Source organism: Papio anubis, chromosome 3 (genome assembly GCF_008728515.1).
Source record: "Papio anubis isolate 15944 chromosome 3, Panubis1.0, whole genome shotgun sequence".
Lineage (NCBI taxonomy): Eukaryota > Metazoa > Chordata > Mammalia > Primates > Cercopithecidae > Papio > Papio anubis.
The window spans coordinates 78,527,379-78,552,998 of NC_044978.1; the positions used below are offsets into that span (position 1 = coordinate 78,527,379).

At 35.6% G+C, this 25,620-nt stretch overlaps 1 protein-coding gene across 2 annotated transcripts in view; it reads right to left on the reverse strand.

The window, feature by feature from the left end:
- Positions 1-755: 755 nt before the first annotated feature.
- ENPEP (glutamyl aminopeptidase) overlaps positions 756-25,620 on the reverse strand; it is an 82,799-nt gene continuing 57,934 nt past the window's right edge. The window contains exons 12-20 of one of the 2 annotated variants that reach the window (XM_003899094.4): positions 20,458-20,594; positions 20,272-20,327; positions 14,990-15,140; positions 13,845-13,918; positions 13,631-13,735; positions 13,377-13,547; positions 9,827-9,967; positions 3,293-3,371; positions 756-1,618 (exon numbers count right to left, since the gene is read on the reverse strand). In XM_003899094.4, the coding sequence (XP_003899143.2) occupies positions 1,466-1,618; positions 3,293-3,371; positions 9,827-9,967; positions 13,377-13,547; positions 13,631-13,735; positions 13,845-13,918; positions 14,990-15,140; positions 20,272-20,327; positions 20,458-20,594 (1,067 nt within the window). In that variant the 3' untranslated portion in view covers positions 756-1,465. The remainder of the gene's footprint in view (positions 1,619-3,292; positions 3,372-9,826; positions 9,968-13,376; positions 13,548-13,630; positions 13,736-13,844; positions 13,919-14,989; positions 15,141-20,271; positions 20,328-20,457; positions 20,595-25,620) is intronic. The other variant, XM_009207373.3, reaches the window with a different exon arrangement.

Below are 25,620 nucleotides of genomic sequence, written 5' to 3' on the forward strand. Positions count from 1 at the left end.
TACATTTGAATTTACTAGTTTGGCTGTATGGATTGAGAAGTGATAATTAAGAAACAGCAACAGGAAAATTTATAAAGTTTCAGAGTACATGATTAGGGCACATTATTGTATAAATAAACTTAAAGCTAAGGTTTTGTTTCCATATGCTTCAATTCTCATCAAGCCGATTCCAAATTACCTTACATTTTTGAAAGTTCCAAATAAATTTAGATTTTATAGATATAGCAGATTGAAACATAGTAACTTACCATCTTTTCTGCCTATTGGACTTACATTATGGATCTAGGAGGCATCAAGTGCCATATTAAACATATTCTTGCCACCAGCTTCTATGAAATTGATGTCTTTAATCAAGTCATGCATATAAATTTGATCAGTGCTATTCTGTATGGATTAGGATCTAAGGGTTTATACATAAAATTGATCTATAAGGAGATATATGCTCAGACATGCAGAGTCATGCTGGGGATGCCCACGGGTCTCCCCATTTTCACACTTAGATTGCTAGGTGAAGTCAAAGCTAAATTCTAATTCCATTTAGTTTTAAGAAATAATCTGCCTTCTCTCTTTCCTGAACAGTTTCCAATTATTTAGCTTTTTTCCTCTAAAATCCATGGAGCAGAGTTAAGCACTATGTTCCCTTTAATTTCATAGCATATTTGAAGGAGCTTTGTAAGGAATAGAGCAAGATAAGAGAGTACCAAGCATGAAAAAGGCCAGATTCTTGAATCATATTTGCAATGTGTTAAATTATATGGGGAACACTGCAGTCATTTTTATTCAAGAGTAAAGTGACACTGGAAAACAATACTTTTTCAAGATAATCATTTAGGTTTATTTTTAAAAGGAGAGGAGAGTTCTCTTGTTGATTTTATAAGAGCAAAGGCAACAGTCAGCCATTCTTTTGGCTAATTCATGCGATCCTCAAGTAAAACTTAAGCCCAGGTTACTTTGGTAGGATTTAAAGTAGTAAGACATATGTGAATAAAATGATATTAGGTCTGTGTAATTCTGAATAATAAAATAAAGATTAAGATGGTAATATTGGTCCCTCAAGTACTGGTATTTAAACTTTAAAAATCAATCAAGAGAGAAGATTAAGTGGTGTTTCTTTGGTACTAAAAATGTAAAGCTAAGACCAAATTGTTCTACTTCACAGATTCAAGATACAAAGAATGATATTTAAAGATATTAAAATAACTATTACATTATCTTCAGTTTGTAAAGAATCTCCTATGAAGTACACTTAGAAGAAATCCCTGAGTATATTAAATACTCTATTAGTATCTTTCTTCATAAACAAAGAGGAACAATTTAAAGGCTTTGCAAGACATATAAACACAGCGCTTAGTAAAAACATTATCTGTTTATAAGGCTCTCTCCATCGTGCTTGTAAATTAGGCCACCAAATGCTTAAGAGGAGAAATAATAGATTCACAAAATTAAACTCTAACATTTGAACACGTTAACCACTCTCAAGTAAATTTAAAAACCATTCTCTGATGGTGTTTCTATGTTGTTTTAGCCACTCAATATTGTTTTTCACTGTTTCCAGCACTTGTTGCCTAGGTTTTTCTCCTGCTCCAGCTTGCGGATATTTTGCAAAAAAGCTCTCCATCTAGAAAAGAGAGAGGAGTAATTAGGATTGTGATTTATAGCCAAATTAGTCTTCAAGAATTTCATTCACAAACTGGATTTGCTTCCTTCTTACCTAGAAATTCAGTATCACTGTACAACATTGAGCTACACCTCTGGCACATCATTCAGACTGAACCCATCTCTCAGATTAGCAATTGTTACCCATGGTTTTTGGATCCCTGCGGCATGTCAAGCCAAAATAGGCTCTGATATTTTGGGGAAGGATGGCAGCATGTCAATTGCTAGCATGCCCATTTATGTTTCTGCTGCTTTCTCTCTTTTCTCTGAATTCCCCAAAGCGTTCCCTGGAAAGTCTGACCTATGGAGCGATGGTTTTGCTTAGCCTTTCACTCCAGGATTCTGGAGTATTTTAATGTACTTTCAGTTCACTTATTAAGGACTCATAAAACAAATGTTTGTTAAAATTAGTGCCGTCCTCCCTCTGACCTCCAAAGCCCTACCCAAACTCAACTATACTAGGATTATTTGCTATAAAAATAAGAATAATTTGGTTTTTAACGTACAGAAAACTCTTAGCATTCTAATATCTAACACACAGATATTGAAACTTCATACAATCTCTACTTGTTCAACATTAACAGACATTTCCTCCTTTGGACTTTAGATATTTGAAACCTGAAAGATTTGAGATTAGTTTTGAAATTGCAAAACTATGAATTCTGAATGGAATCAAATCTTGACCAACTTATTCCAGAGTTACGTTTACAGGAGAGGCGAGACTTTCTGCCCATGCTTTCGTGAGCTAAACTGTCTGGTGTGGCCTTCTCAGCACCCCCGGCCTCAACTTTCTCAGCTTTTAAACTGTCTTAGAGGTTCTTTGAATTGTTTTATGTTTAGAAAAAAAATAGGCGTACATTTTATTAGATACAAGAATTATTTCTCAATTCACTATATATACTTATCCAGATAAATAAAAACATGTTTACACTTTAAATGTATACAATTAAAAAATATAAAACCAAAAAGAATTCTCTTTCTCATTGTCTTCTGTGATTTGAATTCAGAAAATATCATTTCTATTTGGAAAAATAGTTTCACTCTATCCCGTTACTGGGTATATACCCAAAGGATTATAAATCATTCTACTATAAAGACACATGCACATGTATGTTTATTGTAGCACTATTTACAATATCAAAGACTTAGAACCAACCCAAATGCCCATCAATGATAGACTGGATAAAGAAAATGTGGCACATATACACCATGGAATACTATGCAGCGATAAAAAAGAATGAGTTCATGTCCTTTGCAGGGACATGGTTGAAACTGGAAACCATCATCCTCAGCAAACTAACGCAGGAACAGAAAACCAAACACTGCATGTTCTCACTCATAAGTGGGAGTTGAACAATGAGAACACATGGACACAGGGAGGGGAACGACACACACCAGGGCCTGTCAGGGTGTGGGGAGAAAGGGGAGGGAGAGCATTAGAACAAATACCTAACACATGGGGGGCTTAAAACCTAGATGGCGGGTTGATAGGGTGAGCAAACCACCATGGCACATGTATACCTATGTAACAAACCTGCACATTCTGCACATGTATCCCAGAACTTAAAGTACAATTTTTTAAAAGTATTTCATTCTGTTCTTTCTTGGACAAATGCAGAGGAATTTATCTTTATACCTGCCACAGTTGCAGTTCAGTGTTGAATGGCTCTGCTATTGTGACAATTCGGCCAAGGTTTCTGTTATTGAGTGTAAATCTGGAGAGAAATTTAGAGGAAAAGGAAGTGTAAGTGCTCAGAATGTTACATATTTTCTCTAAATGCAGATGTTTCCTTCTTATTTCATAGTGTGTAAAAGTAACTTTCAAAGTAAGCAAAACACAGTAAGAAAACCCATTTTACTTCAAATCATTAAATTCAAGATAAATTCTTAGTAAATTCTGCACTTCTTTTTGTAGACAAATTGACACAATCCTCTCAGATATGGAAGACTGCTTGTTGTCATCCCCAAATCTTTTCTTTTTTTTCTGCACACATGAGCACTCTGCTAGAGACTTTCTCAGGCTCTCTCATAGCTAGGTGTCCACAGGTAATCAATTCTTACCAACAGAACATTAGCACAACGTTCAACTGCAGCCTCTTTGCTTAAATAAAGGGAAATTGCTTGCCCAGACTTCTTGGTTTTTTTCTCCCGTTCCTCCAAGCTCGAACATGGACATACCAGTGATACGGCTTCAGCCATGCAGATAGGATACTGGCCTGGCCTCACAAAGCAGAACCACACTCACAACTTGAACCACTCACTTCAGGAGTCTCACCGTAGTGAGAACTAATTACCCACACACGCCCTTTCAGCGGCTGCCTTTCTATGTTTCCGTTATGGCAGAACACCTCCAGCATCGTTATCCTAATACTCTATGCATCTTCCTGCTGGTACTGAAATTTAAATATAGGCTATTTATTCTGCTTTCAAAAAGCTTTATTAGTTGCTGGCATGTGGGAGTTATGATCTATATCAGTCTGCCTAAGCAAAGAAACCTAAAGCTAAGTTCCAAGATAGAATTTTAAAGATGATACAATGAGAACACTTGGACACAGGAAGGAGAACATCACACACCGGGGCTTGCTGTGGGGTGGAGGGAGGGGGGATAGCATTACGAGATATACCTGATGTAAATGATGAGTTAATGGGTGCAGCACACCAACATGGCACATGTATACATATGTAACAAACCTGCACATTGTGCACATGTACCCTAGAACTTAAAGTATATATAAAAAAAGATGATATTCTATCCCTGTTCTTTTTGCATTTTCTTTCATAAAGAGCAAGAATCAGAAGTTTCCTTATAGACCACAAATGGTTGTGATAGAGGTAAAAAAATCTCATCACAACTAGTCACAGTGCAAGAAACCCACAAAATTATGTATAAACCTTAAACCCCTGGAATGTTGAGGAGGGACACAAGAAAATATGTACACAGCAATAGGATAAATTTTACATTTAAAAATTATTACAGGCCGGGTGCGGTGGCCCACGCCTGTAATCCCAGCACTTTGCTAGGTCAAGGTGGACAGATGGCTTGAGGTCAGGAGTTCGAGCCTACCCTGGGCAACATGGTGAGCCCCATCTCTAACAAAAATACAAAAAGTGGCTGGGCATGTGGTGGTGTGCGTCCCACAAGTAGTCACAGCTACTTGCTGGGCTGAGGCGGGAGGATTGCTTGAACCGGGGAGGTCGAGGCTGCAGTGAACCAAGATTGTGCCACTGCACTCCAGCCTGGGTGACAGAGTGAGACCTTGTCTCAAAAAAAAATTTATATAGCTATATATATAGTACATATATATAATTTTATATAAATATTAAATGTTTCCCTTCATATATATACACACATATATATGCAAAAGCAGAAATCATGAAGATAAAAGCTGATAGTTTGTTTTATGCAAATTAAAAATTTTATACTGAGCTGGGAGGTGATGGTTTGCCCTTGTAATCCCTGTGACTTGGGAAGCTGAGATGGGAGGATCCACTGAGCTGAAGAGTTCAAGACTAGTCTGGGCAACAAAAGAGTTTTATACAAACACACACACACACACACACACACACACACAATCCTACCATATACAAAATTAAAAGCCAAATACTAATTGGGAACAAATCGTTGTAACATATATGATAAAGAGCAAATATTTTTGCCATGTAAAGAACCCTTCCAAATTGGTAACAGGGAGAAATATGCCTGCATGAATTTAGCAAAGGAATGAAAATGTACCAATGGGAAAAGAATAAAATGTTCTAGTAATCAAGCATGATTTCAGCGTACCAGGCCGTGCCCACTCTTATCACAGACGCCACTGAATTTAAAGCCAATATGTTTTTCATCCCTAATGTCATCAGTCATTATCTAAAATGTGATTCTGAGGCATTAGTAACGCTGCCCCTAAATACATGTACTTTCTTGCCTCTGACACATTTCCTAAATCTCCCCAGGTTCTCAAATCCTTTCACCTAGCCTTTACACCTAGTTCCTTTACAGGGAACATTACTTCTCATTCTCACTTAGAGAATGTTTATATTCCCACAACCTTTGTAGCATCAGGTCAGGAAATGGAGTCAGTGTGCTCATGCTCCCCATTGCTGCTTCCAGACCAGCACTCCTCCACCCTCTTTAAAAACCTCTGTTCCCTTATGTTATTCCCTCACATTTAATGATACATTTTGGTACCTCACTCCTCCAAGCCATGCCATCATCCTAGGTAATTTCCAGGTCCACACAGATGAATGATATACCATCTCTTCTTTTAGTTCTTTAACCTTATTTTCAATGATATTTTCTTCACTCGACTTCAGCCACCAAACTCCTAAGATACTTTGTGATCATCCATAAGTCATCTGCCTCTAAAATTGTTAATTTATTCACCCTCTATGGCATGTTATATCTTTCAGTTTCCACTGTGACTGTTCTTTCACTTTACCTGGATTTCTGGTCCTTTGACTATCCCCACCCCTACTATCTCTTAAACCATCAGTTTTTCCTTTTCTTTCATTTATTTCTTTATGTAGTTCAGATGGTCTACTATTTTGAATAACATTTTTGCCTAAGACCCGAACTTTTTTATACTTTAATAATTTATGTCTAATAAAGTATACATGTATTTGTGTGACTCTTTACTTAAAATTTGTCTCTACTCAAAGCTTCATGAGGACAGAGAACCAGGTCTGTTTCTCCTTACTATTGCATCCCCAATGCCAGTCATAATGCCTAGCACAGAGTAGGCTCTCCACAATATTTACTGGATGAAAGAAATGTAATTTAAAATGAGATATCAGTTTTCATATATTCAATTAGCAAAGATACATAAAAATAACAACACCAAGCATTGAAAAGGGTTGGGAAAATAGGCAGTTACTAGCAAAATTTTTTAGAATGGTAATTCTGCAACATTTATCAGAAACCCTAAAAATAAACACATCTTTTCACCCAGTAGTATTACTTCTACTATTACTTGTATTCTAAAGAAATTGTCAAGGACATTTAAAAAAACAGCAAAGGATTCCGTGTAAAAGACTGTTCATCAATACACTACATACAGTTGTAGGGAACAGTTCTATTGTCCAACATATAGGGATTGGCTAAGTAAACTAAGATATATGTACAAATTGAAACATTATTAAGCCATTCAAAATAACATTGAAGATGCACACTTAAAGACATGAAAAGACACCCACAATATAGGATGATGAGAAAAAAAGCAAGTTATAAACCATATTTATAATACGTTTCCATTTCTGTAAATTAAGTAAACAGACATAGAAAAACTCAAGGAGAAACAGTAATATGACAATAGGAGTTATTTCTTGGTGGTTGCATTACAGGTAATTTTTATACTCATTTTTGCTTATATGCATTGTGCAAAAAACACCTATCAGTTTTACAATAAGAAAATAGGAATTTAAAAAAGCAAATCACACTGAGTTGCTTTGATGAGATTCTATAGATTCAAAGAAAGCCTGCTAATTGCAGCTAATAAAACAATTTTTTCAGTGACCTTCTATAATTTCTGTAATTTTTTTTTGTTTTGTCTAAAGGACATATTTAGAAATTAGCAATGAACATACTGAGTGAAAATTGCAACTACTTGTTTAAATACCAGAAAGGCCAGAACAAAATATGTACATCCCAGTAAACTAGTATCATATAAAGCATAGAAAATAAGGGAAAATATACTGCTTGCTTATCATATTGGTTATTTTTGAAAACTCAAATAAGGATCTAATTATATTTTAAACAATTTGAAAAAAATTGTACATATATTGTCTTCTTGGATTCAATATTTATACAAGTATTATTACATTATCCAAAAGAAATAATTTTAATACACACAAAACTTTGAAGTGCTTATTAAATTGTTTGGTTTATGAGGTAGTATTTGAAGGGTTTCAATCATGTCCTATTGACTTAATTTTTCATCTACCGTCATAAGCTAAAATCACACCACATTATTATTGAGTCAACTCAACTTCACCGTTTCATCTAAGAGTTTATTGGAAGAAACAAAAGCAAAGAATAATTTCTGAAGTATCTTTGGGACTTTGCGGTTAAGTCTCAAACTGGCAAGGACATTAGTAGTGTGGCCATCAGTTGTCATAAAAATCACATGACAAAAGCTTTATTTAAATAAAAGCTTATTTATTTCAGGATGACAATAAATTGTTCAGAAATGGAGAGAGTAAAACTATTCATCCTGAAATCTGGCAAACATTCAAGTGTTTGGAAATATTTGGATACAGTTTGGCTCATTTTTGTTTAATTTTTATTATCCAATTTTCAAGGGGAAATTCTGCTTATTCAAGCCAAGTACAATTAATATTGGGTGTTTGTGTGTATTAGACATGAGGTTATTATGAAATTTTATGTTTGGGTCATTTGAAATAATATCTCATGAGAATGAGATCATTAGATTATGAAGAAATGCTAAAAGCCTTTGTCAAAAGTTGTGGAGTACTTCTGGAAATAGTTTATCTTCTTTTTTTTAATCTTGAAAAACAATCAATTTATCAGGCCTAATACATTTATTTTAAGGCCATACGTATATGAACTTTATGACAAGGTAAAACCTATTTTTTTTCTACTTCTTAATTTTCTTGAAGTGTAACAACTAATTTTTAAAAATGAAAAATGCATTATTTGAAATAAATCACAGCAAAGCTACTCAAATAGGCCTTGAGAAATATTTATTCAATAAATGATAAGTTAATGGCCATTTTATTACGCAAAATAAAACATTATTTACTTATCTTTTCATAATAACTCAAAAGTAAATTTTGTGCTTCATCTACATAGGTTTCTTGCACCATACACCACAAAAAAAGAGATAGTTTTATGGTCTTTTCAATTAAAACAAAATATGCAGTATTTATCACTAGCCATATATTTTTCAAAATGGAGAGTATTACCTTGCATGATATAAACTGTTACATCTAGATAATAACATATTCTTAATAGCTAGATTCATTCATTCTAAATTAAGCATTTCATTTAAACAATCATAAAAGATGAACAATGCACATGAGTGCACGCACACACACACACACTCACATGCACACTAACCAGTCTTCATAGAGATGGATGAACAGTGACACTCCAATAGTTACAAGAATAGAAAAGGTAAAAATTTATCACAAACAGGCAGAAGCGATGCATTGTATTTTGGTTGGGAGCTAGAGATAGAATCTGAATCTCAGAAGGAAAAGAAATGTAAATGGAGATAATAGCACTCTGGTGAGTTGTGGGGTGGAAAAGAGAAAATAATTAAAAGTTATCATTGCAGTTGGTATTTCTCATAAGGCAGTCATTATCAATGAGGCAGTGCTGCTGGATTGACAGGAGAGATTAAGAGGCGGTAACACAGGCTATTTCCTAATGTAGGGATTACAGATGGTAAAGGTCTTTTCATCAATGTTTATACATTTATTTGGGACATATGTTAATTCTATTTTATAGAATTATTTATACATATTATTCTATTTTATACTCTGTTAAAGAACTGCCTTTTGGATGGAAATTGTGCATTATATTTAGAATATCAGAACCAAGAGCAGCAATATTTCTTCTGCACAAGGCTGAAGAAATATGAAGTTTGGAAAAGTATCTCTTTAACTGATTTTGCTTTTGTCCTTGCTGTTTCCCATTTAAAAACTTCTATTGCCTAGGAAATATAATTCCCTTTTAAGAACCATTCAAAATACTTGAACTTTCATTGTCTGGTCAGGATAGGTAATAGTTATCACCCATATAAGCTCAGTACGATATAGAACTCTAATTTGAACCCAGGTCCAATAATTTTTACCTAGCTTTCATCGAATATTAATTGAGAACTAAATAGGTGCCTGGCATTATGCTAGGTATTAACACAACAGGCAGAATTGTATTAACGTGTTTTAACCAAACTAAAAATAATGCAATTTAGTCTTCCAGATCTCAGAATCCTATAGGTCAGTTGAAACAATAATTTCCAGAAAAAAACTGTTCTTAAAATTAACTAGTACATTGCTTCCCTGGAAGGACAATACCATGATCCTTTACCTCTAATAATATGCCATTTTAGATATTGTATAGATGTCAGGGACGGTGGCCCAAAGAAAAATGGAGGAACCAGTAGATAGTATGAAACAAAGAGAACAGCAGACCATTATCAGATCATCCCACCTGTTGACTAGATAGTCCCAGTTGAGTTGTATCCAATTCCAGGCCATGTTCTTCCCATAGCTGTTATATGAGATATATCGAATGACTGTAAACACATCCTGAGTTTTAATAAGGTTTGTGTCCTTGAGCAAATCCAAATACCTAAGAGAAGCCAAACAGAAAAACAATTCAAAGTGAACTTATAATGTTCACCCTTAGCTAAATTCCAATACAAAATAGTTTTCATGCCAGCAATTCAATTCTTGAGGTATCAACTGACAAAGTTAATTAAATATGACAAATGATGAAAGCCAACTTGAAATTTTCTGATATGCTTAACTGTTTTTAAAGAACAACCTATGATTTTAAAGACTAGTGGACTGTAAATTATAAAAACATTTAAAATTAAATTATTTTAGAAGCATCAAAAACCATTTTAAAACACATAATTTTAACCATTAATATTTTAAAACAGCATTTATTGAATAGACTACTTCACACACTTCCCTATTATCCAGCTGGATTTTTAAAAGAAGCCAGTAAATTAAGAGAATGTATCTATGCTCTTATATTCTATAGGAGGGCAGTTGTTTGCTCTTCCCTAGATTGTAAGAAATAATCCTATAATGTAACCTATATGGTTATATTAGTTGACAATAATTAAGAACACAAATAAGTACAAGATAAATTAAATGACTAAATGGATAGGTTTAATTGTATGCCATGGCTATACCTAGAGTAGCATTTCTAGCCCAAGGCCTTACAAGTGTATATTTTATTGAAAAAGTGTTTCCAAATAAGGTCAGCACACATTTTATTCACTGTGACAAGGGAACCTCAAAAATAGATGTCTACTACTGATAGATTAGATGTATTTTCATGTTACTGAAGTCTTGCTGCCCCATGGCATCCTACCCATTGGCTTAATTCCTTTGTATCTTTAGGAGGATATAAGATAATTACTACAAGAAACGGATCACTGTTCAACTTAAGTTGTGAGCCTTTGAGAGTCAGCCTTTGTCAAAGAGAAAAGATATTTCTAAATTACATATGTTTTTATTAACATACTTGACATAGAAATTTACCCTAAATGAGACTGGAGAAAACTCAAGCTTAAACAAAGTCCATGCCACATGGGAAACTGGAAAACACAACCCCTTAAGAACAGGTCTGTAGTTCAGCATGTACATTTGCACTATGCCAAAATGGCATGGGAGAGTGATAGTACATCATAGCATAGACAAGGTGAGGTGAATATATGAATGAGTTTAAGCTAACGACCCTGGTTCCTTTGACTTGTGGGTCCTGTTTATGGGGTCCTATCAGTTTCTTCAGCCTAGCAATAAGAGGCAGGGATGCTGGAAGACATGATGGGAAAACAAAAATACCATACATACAGCACAGGTACTTCATGAACAGAAGCAAGTGACTGGGACCACTGCTTTCATCTCTGGATGACAGATAGTGTACCAGAAGGTAAAATGTGATCAATGAAAACTCAATGGACTCTGGCCCAGACCAAAATAGGTAAACACCTTAAGGCCAAAGCAGCAAAAATCAGAGGTCTCTTTCTCCATCACCACAAAGGTGGCATGTCTCCCTATGCAGAAGGAGCATGAGGTAGGGAAGGAACTCTAGAAGACTGAACATTTACTCCAAGAGACTATTTAAATGAGAATTCTAGTTTAACAACTCATTTAAAAATTAGACGGGCAGACAAAAATAGTCAACATCAGTTGTTCTCCCTCTCACGGGTTCATCACCCAGCAGTGTGAGAACTCTTGGGAATAACCAGATAGAAAATCAAGGTCCTACATTTTCTTTGCACTTGCAGTTGTGTGGATAAATCTACTTATATGAAAATACAACGTATCGATCACATGTTTCAAATAAGAAAGGAATTCCAAGGACGCTTGTACTGCAGCCTGGACTTGCTACAGAATCTTCTTTTATTCTGGTCATTATTTGAAACTGGAAGACTTTGTAAATGGTTAAGGTAACATACTCAAATGTGAGATATACTGCTTCCAAAATTAAAAAAAAAAGATTACTAAACCCACTAAAATAATCTTTTTCTGTGGCATGTCAGTCAAGGTGCAACAAATTTCTTTTACTTTGGAGGGAATATTATGATGTGCTCTAACCTATTGAACTTCCAGAAACTGCACTAAAGTGGTGGGATCCTGAATTTTTATGCAATTTATCTTTCATCCCCCAGTTCACAAGGTTCTTAGTAAGGCATCTAAAGTACTTGCTAATTTTCTTACCAGATAACAATCAGCACAATGCCATCAAAGTAATGAATTAGTGATGTTTTGTGAAATGTGAAAATGATCAAGTTCTTTTTTTTTTTTTTTAATAGATACGAGGTCTCACTATGTTGCCAAAGTTGGTCTTGACCTCCTGGGCTCAAGAAAACCTCCTACCTCGGCCTCCCAAAGTGCTGGGATTATAGGCACCAGCCACTGTGCCCAGCCAAGATGATCAAGTTCTTGATGAACTGTCATGGCAGAGAGCAGGAGAATTAATACATAGCCCTGAGGTAAGAGGCTGAAGGTATATTATTGGCTCTACCTGGTAAAAGCAAACTGCTTCTGGTTATCCTTTTAAATTGGTATTGCATTGTAATTTACTATTTACATTCTGCCTCTCCCATGAAGCTGTAAGTATCTCAAGGATAGATGTCATTTTTATTCATGTTTTATTCATTTTTATTTCCACAATCTACATATCTATACATAGAAAGGACACCATAAGTGTTGGTTAAATAAATGAAGTAAATAACTCAGACACTATAACTAAGCAAAAAATGAATTAAGGAAGAAGCCTGTTGATTTCGAGTATAAATGCAGAGTGGGAAATGAGTCATAGATGAGCTTCAAGTGGTCTTTGCGCCTTCTGAGTAAAGTGTAAATACATTTGCGGCAGACACTCCTCTTTCTCTAATCACAGAGACCAGTTTTGCTCTGATACCATTAGATATCCTTGATCTTAGGTAAAGCAGACTTCTACCCCAGTCCCAGATAATTCTAATGGGCTCAAATCAGCCAAAGGAATTCAAGTTCACCCTAGTGAGCAATGGATCAAGTAATAGTCCCAGAGTGTGGGCCAAAATGATGAAGGGTGACCCAGTTCTGGATTATGAGGGGAATTGGAGACAATTGTCCTGTTGGCATAAAAAACAGAGCCTGTGAGGAAACTCTTTTGCTCCTGTCCTACCTCCATTACACATGTTTGTGTAAAAACAAAATGTTTCAAGCTCTGTAAGTCATGAGACATCCAACATGTCGATCATGGAAAATCAGAAAGAGAAGAGCCTGGGTCCTGAGTGAAAATGTTGAGCCACTGCATACAACTAGAAGCTACCTACCTCCAGAATGTTTTCATATGAGATTACATTTCCTTATTGTTTAGGCCAGTCTTATATGGATATTTTGTTTCTTGCAGGGAAAATAATTTTTATCGATATTTTTGGCAACAAAACATCATACTTTAATCAGACTCTTAAAGAGACTGTGACACATAAACTATTAAATACCATTTATATATGTGAAATAAAAGCCCAACTTACCTTGACAAAAGAGTAACGTTCTTCACTGATGCTAATCCATAAAGCAGTTTTTCTTTTTCTTGAGCTAATGAAGTTTTCTGGTATTGCTCAAGAGTGTAGTTCCATGAAATCTCATTGCCAGAGTTCTGCATCCCATACCGATACACTAGAAGCCTGAGATTTACGGGAAGACTAGAAGAAGAAACAGTGTTTCAGAGATTTCAACTACTCTTTTCTCAAGTGTGTCTTCTAAACATAAAAATGTGAGTAATCACCTTACGGTCCCATTTAGCCACTGCTCAAATAAAAAGGAAGCATTGTTCAAGGCTTCTCTGTCTCCCACCTTGCACGCAAACCCTAACACGGAGGAACGGAGTAACCTTAAACAACAAACAAACACAAATCCAGGGCCTTAAGCACTTTTCAACAAGTCTTAAAACAAAAAACAAATGTTAAATGAATTTTAGTTGTTAAAAAGTGAGAAATAACTTTGTGACATGGTCTCCAGCATCATTCCATCCCAGAGAATCTGCAATAGGCTTCACTTGACCTTGGAAGTATTCCTGAAATAAAAGCATAATAAAAGCATAATTTACTTGGAAGTATTCCTGAAATAAAAGCATAAATTATTACTTAATTTACTACGTATCAGTAGTATCCCAATTATTATACTCAGCACCCCCTATTATAATCGGTTTTCCTACAAATTCAGAGAACTTGCGCTTGTCCTTAAAATAACAAGGTATTTGATTTTTATCACATTGCAATTTTGCCTCAATCCTGAAAAATATAAACCACCCTGGACCTTCCTGTAATGTTTTACACAAGTTTGGGCAAGGCCTTTTAACCCCTAGTTCTTAGTTAACATATGTAATAAATAGGAAAACACTCAACATACTTTCTGCACTAAGAAGATTGCTTAAGCATATATGAAAAAATAAAAATAACTGATATTTGTATATTGCTTTAGGTTTTACAAAGCACTTTCATATTATTTGATCCTCACTATACCATTACCGTAGGCAGGCAAGTGTTGGCATTCCTAACATACAAAGGAAATTCAGACTCACAAATGTTAAATCATTTGTTCAAGATCTTTCATTTTGCAAACAGAAGAGCTAGAGATTTGAATCCAGAATTTGTTCAAAAATACGAGTGTCCTACTTATGTGCTACAGAAATCATAAAGCAAATCATAAAGTATTTAGAATGACTACTTATAATAAAATCTCAATGTAGAAATATCAGCAGTAAGAATAAGAAGATATAATATTATGTTTAAGAAGAAGAATTCATTTTAACATAGATAAAGTCCATTTTTAAAAAGATCTAACTAGTATTTATTGTTTAAAATGTTGTATATTTTAAGTAAAATATTAATTGTTGTATTCCTTCTAACACTAAAATGCACCCAAGTGGTATGTATGCAGAACCATAAATTCTGATGTACTTCAAATTGAAAAAGAATAGACGGTGTAGCTTTGCTTTGATTAGTCAAGTCATTACACTTTCTTTTGATTCCACGTGGCAAGCAAACATGGTTTATGTCCCCAGGAGCTCCTTCTCTCAGAAAGCATCCTATTCTACTAATGGTTAAATATTTACTTTGGTAAGATACCATAGCATTAACATCACCTCAATCATAGGATATAGCTCTTTATCATCTTCAAACATGCTAATGATGTAGGTTACAGCTGAAATGACTCTCTGCCATGGTAAAAAATTCTCTTCCTTTTTGAGATACATGGTCAAGTTCAAAGCCACCTTATAATCTAGAAGTTGAGCTCTGAGAAAGACAAAAATCAAAACAAAACAAAACAAAAACCCCACAGTTAATTAAAAATCACAGACTTTAGTTTCCATTTAACTGAAAGTTTTGGCGATCAAAGCATTCCATGTTAATGAGGATTCTTCCATTCAACAATCAAGGAATTGCATTTATTGGTGGAAGCCCAATCAAAAAGTTTTGTCCAAAATTATATAGTCGTGCTTTCATACATTCAATAGTAAGGAGGAAGAAAGGCATTAGGATGTACCTTTGAAAAAGCACAAGAGCAAAATTTCAAATAAAACAAAAGCCATTTAGCTGTACAGTTAATATTCATAAATAGAAACTTTTAAATTCTAGGTTCCCAAGCAGGTTATAACATATAAGCGTACATTATAAATGTATTTTGTTGAAATTATTTACATTTGCTTATGAAGAAGAAACATAAATAACAGTATTCATGAATCCTGAATGCTTAAAACATTCAAACTGAACTTTCATTTTCCTTTATAACATCTTCTTTCTTATCCATTTCCCAGTAATCCTCATTAAAAAAGTAAATTTTTCTCTTCTAGAAAATTTGGAAGATACTATCGACATTTCAAAGGTTAAAAAATCAACTTTCTTTTCCTTTCAAAAGAATTTTTGAACCTTTTGAAATCAGCTCAGCTTTCCCACTTCCCTGTCCTGTTTTTTTTTTTTTTTTTTTTTTTTACTCCCTGTCTCATGAAATTACTCACTCAAGAAACCACTGGTACAAGAACCTCTATTTCTGACCCTGCTTCTAGGGAACTCAACTCAAGACTGCTAGCATTCTTACACAACTTTGGGTCTCAAAGTCCGTTTAAGTCCATAGGCAAAGAGCAATTCTGAAGGCCAGACTTGGTTGAGACTTTTCTTTGTTCAAAAATATTCTGTTTATATAATGAGAGCCCAGCCTGGGGAACTTAAATTATAGAAGTTTACTATATCTTATAGTGTAGAGAGGTTGGAAGTTACAGCTTAAAATTTCCACCAAATAAAATGGAGAAGAGGACAAAGGTCATATGAGACCATTCTTGCTCTTCTATATTGGGCTAAGGCACCTAGGAAGGTTGGGGGACTCTTATAGCAGAAGGTTTGTTTTTTGTTTTCCTGAGTGTAATTTGGAAAGACTGCACAGTCCTTCTTAGAGAAGCCTGAGTTAAGTAGTTAAGTATAGTGTCTTGTCAAACATAACTCTCTAGAGGGACAACAAAAATGGTTGAGAGAGGTGCCTGGGTGAGTAAAACTGACCCCATGTACTTGGGTCCTCCGGCAAGTTTTTCAGCTGGTGTGAAGGGCATAAAAAGTTCCCAGCTGTCTAGTCACTCAACTGAACTTGCCAATTAAATTCAGATTTCTGGCTTAAAACAGTCATTTTGCAATTAACTAAATCACCTTTGGATTCTCTTCCCATTCCCCATCTTCTCACTTCCTTTAAGGCAAGTCCATGAGAGGATAGGAAAAGTTGCTTTTAGAGTTCTGTGTTGTTCTCTGGTTATCTCTGCAAACACTTACAAAAATGTTTGTATCTAAGTCCATGATCTTGGCTTGACTGATGTTCACCTGCTGCTTCTTATTTGCTAACGTGGCTGTTACCTTGGATATCCTTGGAGCCAGGGGTCCTTGAAACCTGGCTGAAATTCTGCTTAGATCATTAGCTTAGGTGGTCCTTTCAGCTGTTCCCTTTGCCATTCTTCCCTTACCTAGTGACTCCTGCCCCACCCACAGGCTTACCAGACAGCAGGCTCTGCTTTCCCTTATGTTATTACCCACCCTCTCCAGGCTGTAGCAAGAAGTGGGCTGAAGAGGACAATATCAAGTAATTGCAAAGAGAAAACAAAAAACAAAACAAAACAAAAAACTATTGTAACAAGCAGGGGATGGGGTGGGGGGAAGAATTATTTCTGTGTCTGTTTTGGCAAGGCCCCAAGACTAAGTCTCTTGGCCTATGCTCCAAAGAAAGAAGTAGGACCCCAAAGCAGGACTAACATGGTCAAGAACAGGACTGTGTGATTTTTTGCTGATAGTCCAACACCAGCTTATAAATAAGGTTGAAAAAACTAAGGAGAAACATTTTAGTGGCGGCCTTTCAAAGAGTGCCGTCAGTATACTGAGTACACTGTAAATGCTCTCCCCTCCAAGGGCTAGGGGACCAGATGTTTTTCTGTGTAATTAAGCCTCAGGAGACAGGTTTCAGTGGAACCACTCGAAGAGGTTTACCTGTGTCTCCTGGAACTTGGAGGCACAGTGGTTTGGTGTCTGAAACCCTGAGAAACCTAAGAGATGAGAGGCTATTTGGCTGCTGCTCTGGCCTCAGAGTGGAGAGGTGGGACTGCATGGGGTGGCCTGGTCTTCCACATATTGTCAGGGCAAAGCATACATGACAACTTCCTATGGATTGGAAATGGGTCAGACGTTTCCACCTGCCCACCTGAAGAAAACTGCAGGAGAAAGATCCTTCTCAATGGAATAAATATGGGTGACAAAAATCCCATAAAAACACAACACAAGGAAAAGAATCAGCATTAAACATCAACAAAGTTCAGAGAGGACCAAAAGTAGGCAGCACATCAGGATTTTTCTCCCTCTCACCTACTCTCTCTCCCTGTTCTCTTTGCCTTAACTTTGGAGAAACCAGAGGCAGCACGGTGACTGGGGAGATGTAGAAGTTCCAAACAGAGAAATGAAGAGGAAATCAATCACCCCATTCTCACTGCAGGTGACTGGCCTGAACCTGGCCTAAGGTGGGAGCAGGGAGAAGCTTTAAATGAAGTAGAAAGCTTTGATGATTTTACTTGACTGAGCAAATTATGGAATTGAGAGGGTTTGGATGAACTAGTGGTGATGAGTAAATTTCTTCCCTTGACCAAAAGAGTCATATGCCCAGTCAGGGCAGTAAGAGTACTACCTCTTCAGATCAAGTTGGAAGAGACAGGGGAATAAAAAATACATTTATTTTCAGATGTATCATTTAGTTCTGATTATTAAATATAGTGGTTACTACATTCCTTTGAATACCTCAGTAGACTTATATAAATTCTAATCCTGCCACAGTTGCTCACCTATTTAACTACACATTTCTTCTCTCTTCCACCCCCTCCACCAAAGTTGCATAGTGGTCTTAGCTTAAGTAGTCTTAGATGCTGTCCTCTTGGCTCTAACCAATGCCGGTTGAATCTGTTTCTCTCCGAGTCCCATTTTCCTCATGTGCTGCAGAACATCACTGAGCCAGGTGATAGTGCAGGTATTTTCTAGCTCTCTTGTATGATCCTACATATGTTTTGAATTTCAAATTTGTTTCATTTTCTTCCTCTCCACAGCTCTTCACAATTTTATGGGTCTGTGGCCAAGGAGCTGAGCAAACGTGAGGAAGTATTTCAGTAGTGTAAGTTATTTGCTTGATACTCAGTTCCTCAGAGAGAGCTGTTCAAGAGGCTTTCACTTCATCTTGGAATAGAAAGGACCTCCTACATTGTGATGCAAATCAAACTGTAGAGATAGTACAGTTCTTTGTAATTTCTAACAGTGAAGAAGCTGAGCTTTGAAACAGGACAATTTAAAAATAAAAACTAAATGATTCTGTTTTAAAATACTTATTGATCATCTTATTTCATCATTTAATTTCCCAGATTCTATTCTACACAGTGCCTGGCACATAATAGGTCCTCAATGTTTGTTTATTAAATGAGTGAGTGGTATATTGTAATATAGTGAAAATAATCTATTACATATCCAGGAGGTTAAACTTGGAGATTCACTAGAACATCATATTGTCTATTAGCTACAAAATGAGTGTAGATTACAAATTCAGAAGAGCTTTTCTAAACGCATCTTCACTACTAATTAATGGTGGATGCATTTTGGTCATGTGATACAATGTATTGAGTTTCTACATGCCAGACAATCTTTTAAGTGATTTATGTCCGTTATCTCATTTATTCCTCACAGAAGTCTTATAAGGTCATCTCTACTTTGGTGATAAGAAAATTGAGTCAGAAAGAGGTTAAGAGACTCACTTAAGGCTATATGGAACCAGGATTTTAATGGGTTTCAAGAGCCTGTTTTCAAACCCCATAATTCCTTCCTTGAAATATGTCAAGGTTTTCTGACTTTCAATATACTATCTAGGAACTCTATGTAAAATAGTTTCCTCTGCCTTTAGTACTACTATACTATTCTTCCAGCTCTCTATTTAGTCAGTATTTATTTTCAACTATTATTGGCCACATATAGTCAGGAGCTGGGTTTGGGTGCCTATCCTCATGAACCTTCAGTTTGATGGGTGAAATGCACAATTATTAAACAATAACAGTAAAGTATTATGAGGAAATATAGGGTCCCTTAAGAAGGATACCCAATCCAGAGAAAGAGGCCATAGGAGGTTACTGAGGGAAGTGGCTCCTCATTCTTAGTACATTGCTTATATCTAGAATGAGGTCACTGCAAAGCCAGAGAAATAAAACTGGCTGTGTCTCCAGCTTCTGCAAAGTGCCAGGAACTCAATAAATGCTTGTTAAATTACTAGTGTTAGACTACATGAATTAAACAAAAAAAAAAATAGAGGTACCATTAGTTCCCCCAATCTACACTTTTTCTAAAGAGCAGATTACCTTCAGACTGTGAGAAAAAGAGTCAAATTTTCCAAATTGTCCCCTAATTTTGATCAGTTCTAAAGCACCATAGCTCATTCTTCTTACCCCAGTGACCTGAATAAGATTTGACAATTCCAGCCATAAAATCTTACATGGGGCTTGGGCTCACAGAACTGAATTAACAAAACACGTTGTTTGTCTTTTTATTAAATCAAATTATGAAGGTACACTTTCGATCATTTGCAAATGTCACTCCTAATTAGCTCAAGGATCCTAATATAGACAAACCATACTCAAAGTCAATAGCTCAGGTAAGTTTTTGTGTATACCGTAAGGGCTAATGTCAGTATTTTGACTATTAGGCTCATGTGAACTTTTGAAAAGAGAGTTAAGGAAAACGATAATGTTTTAAATAGTGGCTTTGGATAATTTAAGCTAAAATTGATTAATACTGCAATGTTTAATTCATTTTTTAAAGATTTATGACAAAACCCACAGTATTTTAGGTAATTTAGTCTCATTTGGAAACGCACCTTGCCAAGGCAAAAGCATCATCGATAAGACTTGCACGATCTGCTGAAGAAAATGTCTGGGAAGAGGGAGAAAGAGAGATAAAAAACACAATTCTTAAGGCAAAGCATGTTGAAAAAAATTAATATCATTAAGATGCTGTTCTTAGAACAAAAATAAAACAGTTTCCAACCATTGCTGTCTCTTACCTTGTGGTTCAAGGAGAGCTCTGCAGCTATCGAGTCCCAAGTTGCTACTTCATAATTTACACGATAAAACCCAATATGATCTGGGTTTATTTTGAGAAGAGCATTTCCACTAGGATTAGAAGAGTTCAAAGTGATTCCTGTGGTAGTAAATAAACACTAATGAGCAACATGTTTGCATGCACTGTAAACACAGGGAAATTAGACCCAGAGGGCAAAAAGAAAATAAAATAAAAGAAATATTAGCTCAAGGAGGCTGGTTTGATTTGGATCCAAAACCCAAAGCCTAATTTTTACTTAGTTGCCTAACTTTAGAATGTCACTATAATGAGAGAGCTAAAAAAGAAATAAGTAATATAAATAATTACACTGTAATTTATGATGGATAGTTTTTACTGGCAGAAGCTTGCCAAATGGGTGAAATAATTTTGTGCTGGTCAATCCATCAGTATAAGAAAGCAATGCCTCCAGACAGAGAAGTCCATGCCTTCAGGGGTAGTCCATAGATCTCTAATCATAATGGACTAAGAATATTCACTGGGGCAGCCTGGGGAGGGGATAAAAATGTAAACACTCAAAATAATACTTTGTTTATTAAAATCAACATTGAAGTTGATGGAAATGGCTATTGCTAAGCAGGATAATACATTGATAATCAGCAACACTTTAAAAATGTTACTGTATCAAGAAGACCTGCAATAGAATTGAGATCCGAATGAAACATTCTTGATTTTGTAATCGACTTCATACTTGTTTTTCCAATTTATCTATCTTTGTAAAGCCATCTACTGCCTATTTCAGTTGGTTACAACAATACTTTTCCATCAACGGATTCATCAAATTAGCATTCTTTCTAAAACAACATCCATATATATGTCAGGCTCTGTTGTATAGATTTTAGAAGCCCAGTGCTGAAGGAGCAGAGACTTATGTTTTAGGTAAAAGACATGTACTTAAAATAATAGCTATGCTTTGATATAACCATGTTTGTTAGCATTACTCCTATACTTTTCAATTCATACATCATATACTCTTTTGTTTACATGGGCAATATACAATTTAAATAATGCTATAGGAACACAGTATAGTTGAGAAGTTTCAAATATTTTAAGGTACCAATAATGTAGGTTGTGATATTGGAAAATAGGAGGTGATGCTGGAAATAAAAGTCAGGCCTCCAGTATGAAGAGTCACATGCCATGTTAAGAATCCATCTTATGAGAGGAGAAAAGAGTTTTAAGCAGAAAAGTAGCATGCTCAAGTCTATTTTCTGGAAAGCTAATTTCAATAGTGGTATGGGAGATATTTTGGAGGCGATTCTAGAGACAAGAAGACTAATTTAGAGTCCACTGTAGTCATGTAGGGCAATAGAGGATGAGGGCTTACACTAATGTGGAGATGATGAAACTAGAAAGAAGTTGATTTATTCAAGAGACATATCACAAGTAAAATCAACAAAATCCTTTTTCTGACTTGATGTGCACAGTCAGAGGAGGGGAAAATGGATTGCACAACTGGATGAATAATGGTTTTGCCAGTAGAGAATAGAGGAAGGTGAGTCAGTTTGGGAGGAAATATGATTTAAATTTTGGAAGTGTTTGCAAGGTCTGGAAGATATCCAGGACACAGTAGTTTTTCATAATATATGAATAAGCTCTCCAACAAGACAGTAAGTTTCTTTAGGAACTTTTGGAGTAGGTATTTGATAAATTATAAACCCTTACCTCACTCATGTAGAATTTCTCTTTCTTTGTCATCCTCCCATGGACAAGTTGTTGAAAGGAAGCTAATCTTTTGGCATCTGTACACTTTGAATGTTTGTATCAGAAGGAGAGTTGCTTGCTAAGCATAAAGCCATATGTTACAGGAGAAAGAGCATGAACTTTTGAGTCTGACAGACCTAGGATAAAATCCTTGCTCTGTAACTTACTAGCTGTGTGACCTTGGCCAGATCACTTGACCCCTCAGTGTCCCAGTTCACCCCAAGGAAGACAGGGACAAAAATCCCTCACAGGGCTGTTGTGAAGATTAAATAAGATAACATAGGTAAAGTGTTGGTCACATAGTTATGTGTTACATATCCAACAGATGGTAGCTATCCCCGTTATAATGAAAGGGGATATGCTGCCAGTTCTATAAATAGCGAAGCAAATATAAATAACATTGAGAAGTTCCTGGCAATCCATCTAAATACTGCCATCTTTTAGTGTGCTTTATATGTACCTAGTTAAGCCTGTCTAGAGTTACTGTGATTTTTCTCACTTTATAGATGAGGAAGCTGAGATCCAGGAAGTCAGTAGTTAAGGACTTTCCAAGTTCATGCTACTTTTGGAACACTTGTCAACAGCAAAATACTGTTCAGTTGTTTAGTTACATAATGAGTAGAACTAAAATACTCTAGTAAGATTAAAATACAGGACTAATATACTGTATGTTTCCTTCTGTTACTCCATTTACTATTTCTTTTCTGATTATAACAATAGTATGTATTCTTTATGGAGCACTTGGAAAATGCAAAAAAGGATAAAGAAGAATATAAAAATTACCCACCACAGTTAACATGTTTTTCCCTGGTGTGTGTGTGTGTGTGTGTGTGTGTGTGTGTATCTTCTATATGCACACATGCACACACAACAAACATAATGGGACCCTACGCTTTTTATTATTAGTAATCCTTTTTCATTTGAAATTATATTTTAAACACCTTGCAATTTCATTTTATATATTTGGAAATCTAAGCTTAATGGACATATAATGCTGTATCAACTTAAAAATTGTTTTATTCTGTTTCTTAATAGTTCTATCTATGCCAAAAAGTATTGAATGAATTATTTCTGAGTAGGAGCTCTTTCTAGAAAATTCTTACTTTTTTCTTTTATCATTTGCCTAGATGATAGAGAAAAGTGATAATTACCTTTTCAAAATTTCATCCAGAGCCTCTTTAATTTCAATCCTGATAGATTTCAGTAACAGAGCACAAGTAACAGTTCTTTAATGTTACTATTATAAATAATTGTAACAAATTTTAGACAAGTAGACAGTTTATGATAGCCTGAGATTCCTAGAGAAAAAAAACGTTCTTCTTAGGTGATATAAATGCTGTGTTGCACTAATCCTTTAAGGGAATTATTTTTCAATGTAAAATTACAGAGTGTACCTCTTATTAAATTTTGTGTATCACTTGATAGTAAAACAACTGAGACCGGGCACAGTGACTCACATCTGTAATCCCAGCACTTTGGGAGGCCAAGATAGGAGGACTGCTTGAGACCAGTTTGAGACCAGCCTGGTCAACATAGCAAGACCCCCATCTCAATTTATTTAAGAAAACAAAAAACAGCTGAAAGATACGAGTAGTACTTTTTAACTAATGACATGCAAAATATACTTGAAGACCTAAAAGTTTCAAGTAGAATGCATTATTAGACTTTGGGGTCATAGAAGAAAATTTTAATTTATGAAACTAAAGCTAACATGATCCATAATAAAATGGATCGGTTATCCATTTGTGGTAATGCTTTCAACAAATTACCCATTCAAGAAAGTATTAGTGATTGTTTTAGTAATAATTACAGGGTCCATTCTAAACCTCAGCAAGTGGCCTAGAGAATCTGCCTGTAAAGAAAGGTGTACAAGCATACCTTACTTTATTGCGCTAGACAGAAGTCACTTTATTGCACTTTGCAGATACTGCATTTTTTACAAATTGAAGGTTTGTAGCAAAGCCAGTCTATCAGTGCCATTTTCCAAACATCATGTGCTCACTTCATGTCTTTAGGTTACATTTTGATAATTCTTGCAATATTTCAAAATTTTTATTATTATAATATCTGTTACAGTGATCTGTGATCAGATATTTTTGATGTTATTATTGTAATTGTTTTGGGGAGCCATGAACCACACCCACATAAGGTGAGAACTTAATCGGTAAGTGTTGTGTGTGTTCTGACTGCTCCACCAGCTGACCATTCCCCTGTCTCTCTTTCTCTGTCTCTTTTTCTCTCTCTCCTCCCCCCACTTGGGCCTCCCTATTCTTTTAGACACAACCATGTCAATATTAGGCCAATCAATAACCCTTCAATGGTCCCAAGTGTTCAGATGAAAGTAAGAGTTAAACATCTCTCACTTTAAATTAAAATATAGAAATGATTAAGCTTAGTGAGGTAAGTATGTCAAAAGCTGAGACAGGATGAAAGCCAGGCCTCTTGTTCCACACAGTTAGCCAAGTTCTAAACATAAAGAAAAAGTCCTTGAAGGAAATTAAAAGTGCTACTCCAGTGAACACATGAATGATAAGAAAGAGAAACATCTGTATTGCTGATATGGAGAAAGTTCTAGCTCTCCGGATAGACGGTCAAACCAACTACAACATTCCCTTAATCCAAAGCCTAATCCAGAGAAATGCCCTAACTCTCTTCAATTCTATGAAGCCTGAGAGAGGTGAGGAAGCTACAGCAGAAAAGTTGGAAGCTAGCAAAGGTTGGTTCTTGAGGTTTAAGGAAAGAAGTTATCTCCAAACATAAAAGTTCAAGGTGAAGCAGCAAATGCTGATATAGAAGTTAAAGCAAGTTAATAAGAAGATCTAACTAAGATCATTTTTGAAGGCAGCTACACTAAAAAACATTTTCAGTGTAGATGAAACAGCTTTATATTAGAAGAAGATGCCATTAAGGACTTTCACAGCTAGAGAGAAGTCAATGCCTGGCTTTAAAGCTTCAAAGGACAGGTTGACTCTCTCATTAGGGGTGGATGCAGCTGGCAACTTTAAATTAAAGCCAATACGCATTTGCCATTCCAAAAATCTTAAGGCCCTTAAGAATCATGCTAAATCTCCTCTGCATGTGCTCTATAAATGGAACAACAAAGCCCAGATGACAGCACATCTGTAAATAGAATGGTTTACTGAATATTTTATGCCCATTGTTGAGACCTACTGCTCACCAAAAAAGTTTCCTTTCAAAATAGTACTGCTTATTGACAATGTGCCTGGTCTTCCATGAGCTCTTATGGAAATGTATAAGCAGATTAATGTTTTCACAGCTGCTAACACAGTATCTATTCTGAAGCCCACGGATCAAGAAGTGACTTTGACTTTCAAGTCTTGTTATTTAAGAAATACATTTTGTAAGGCAATAGCTACCATAGATAGTGATTCCTTTGATGGAT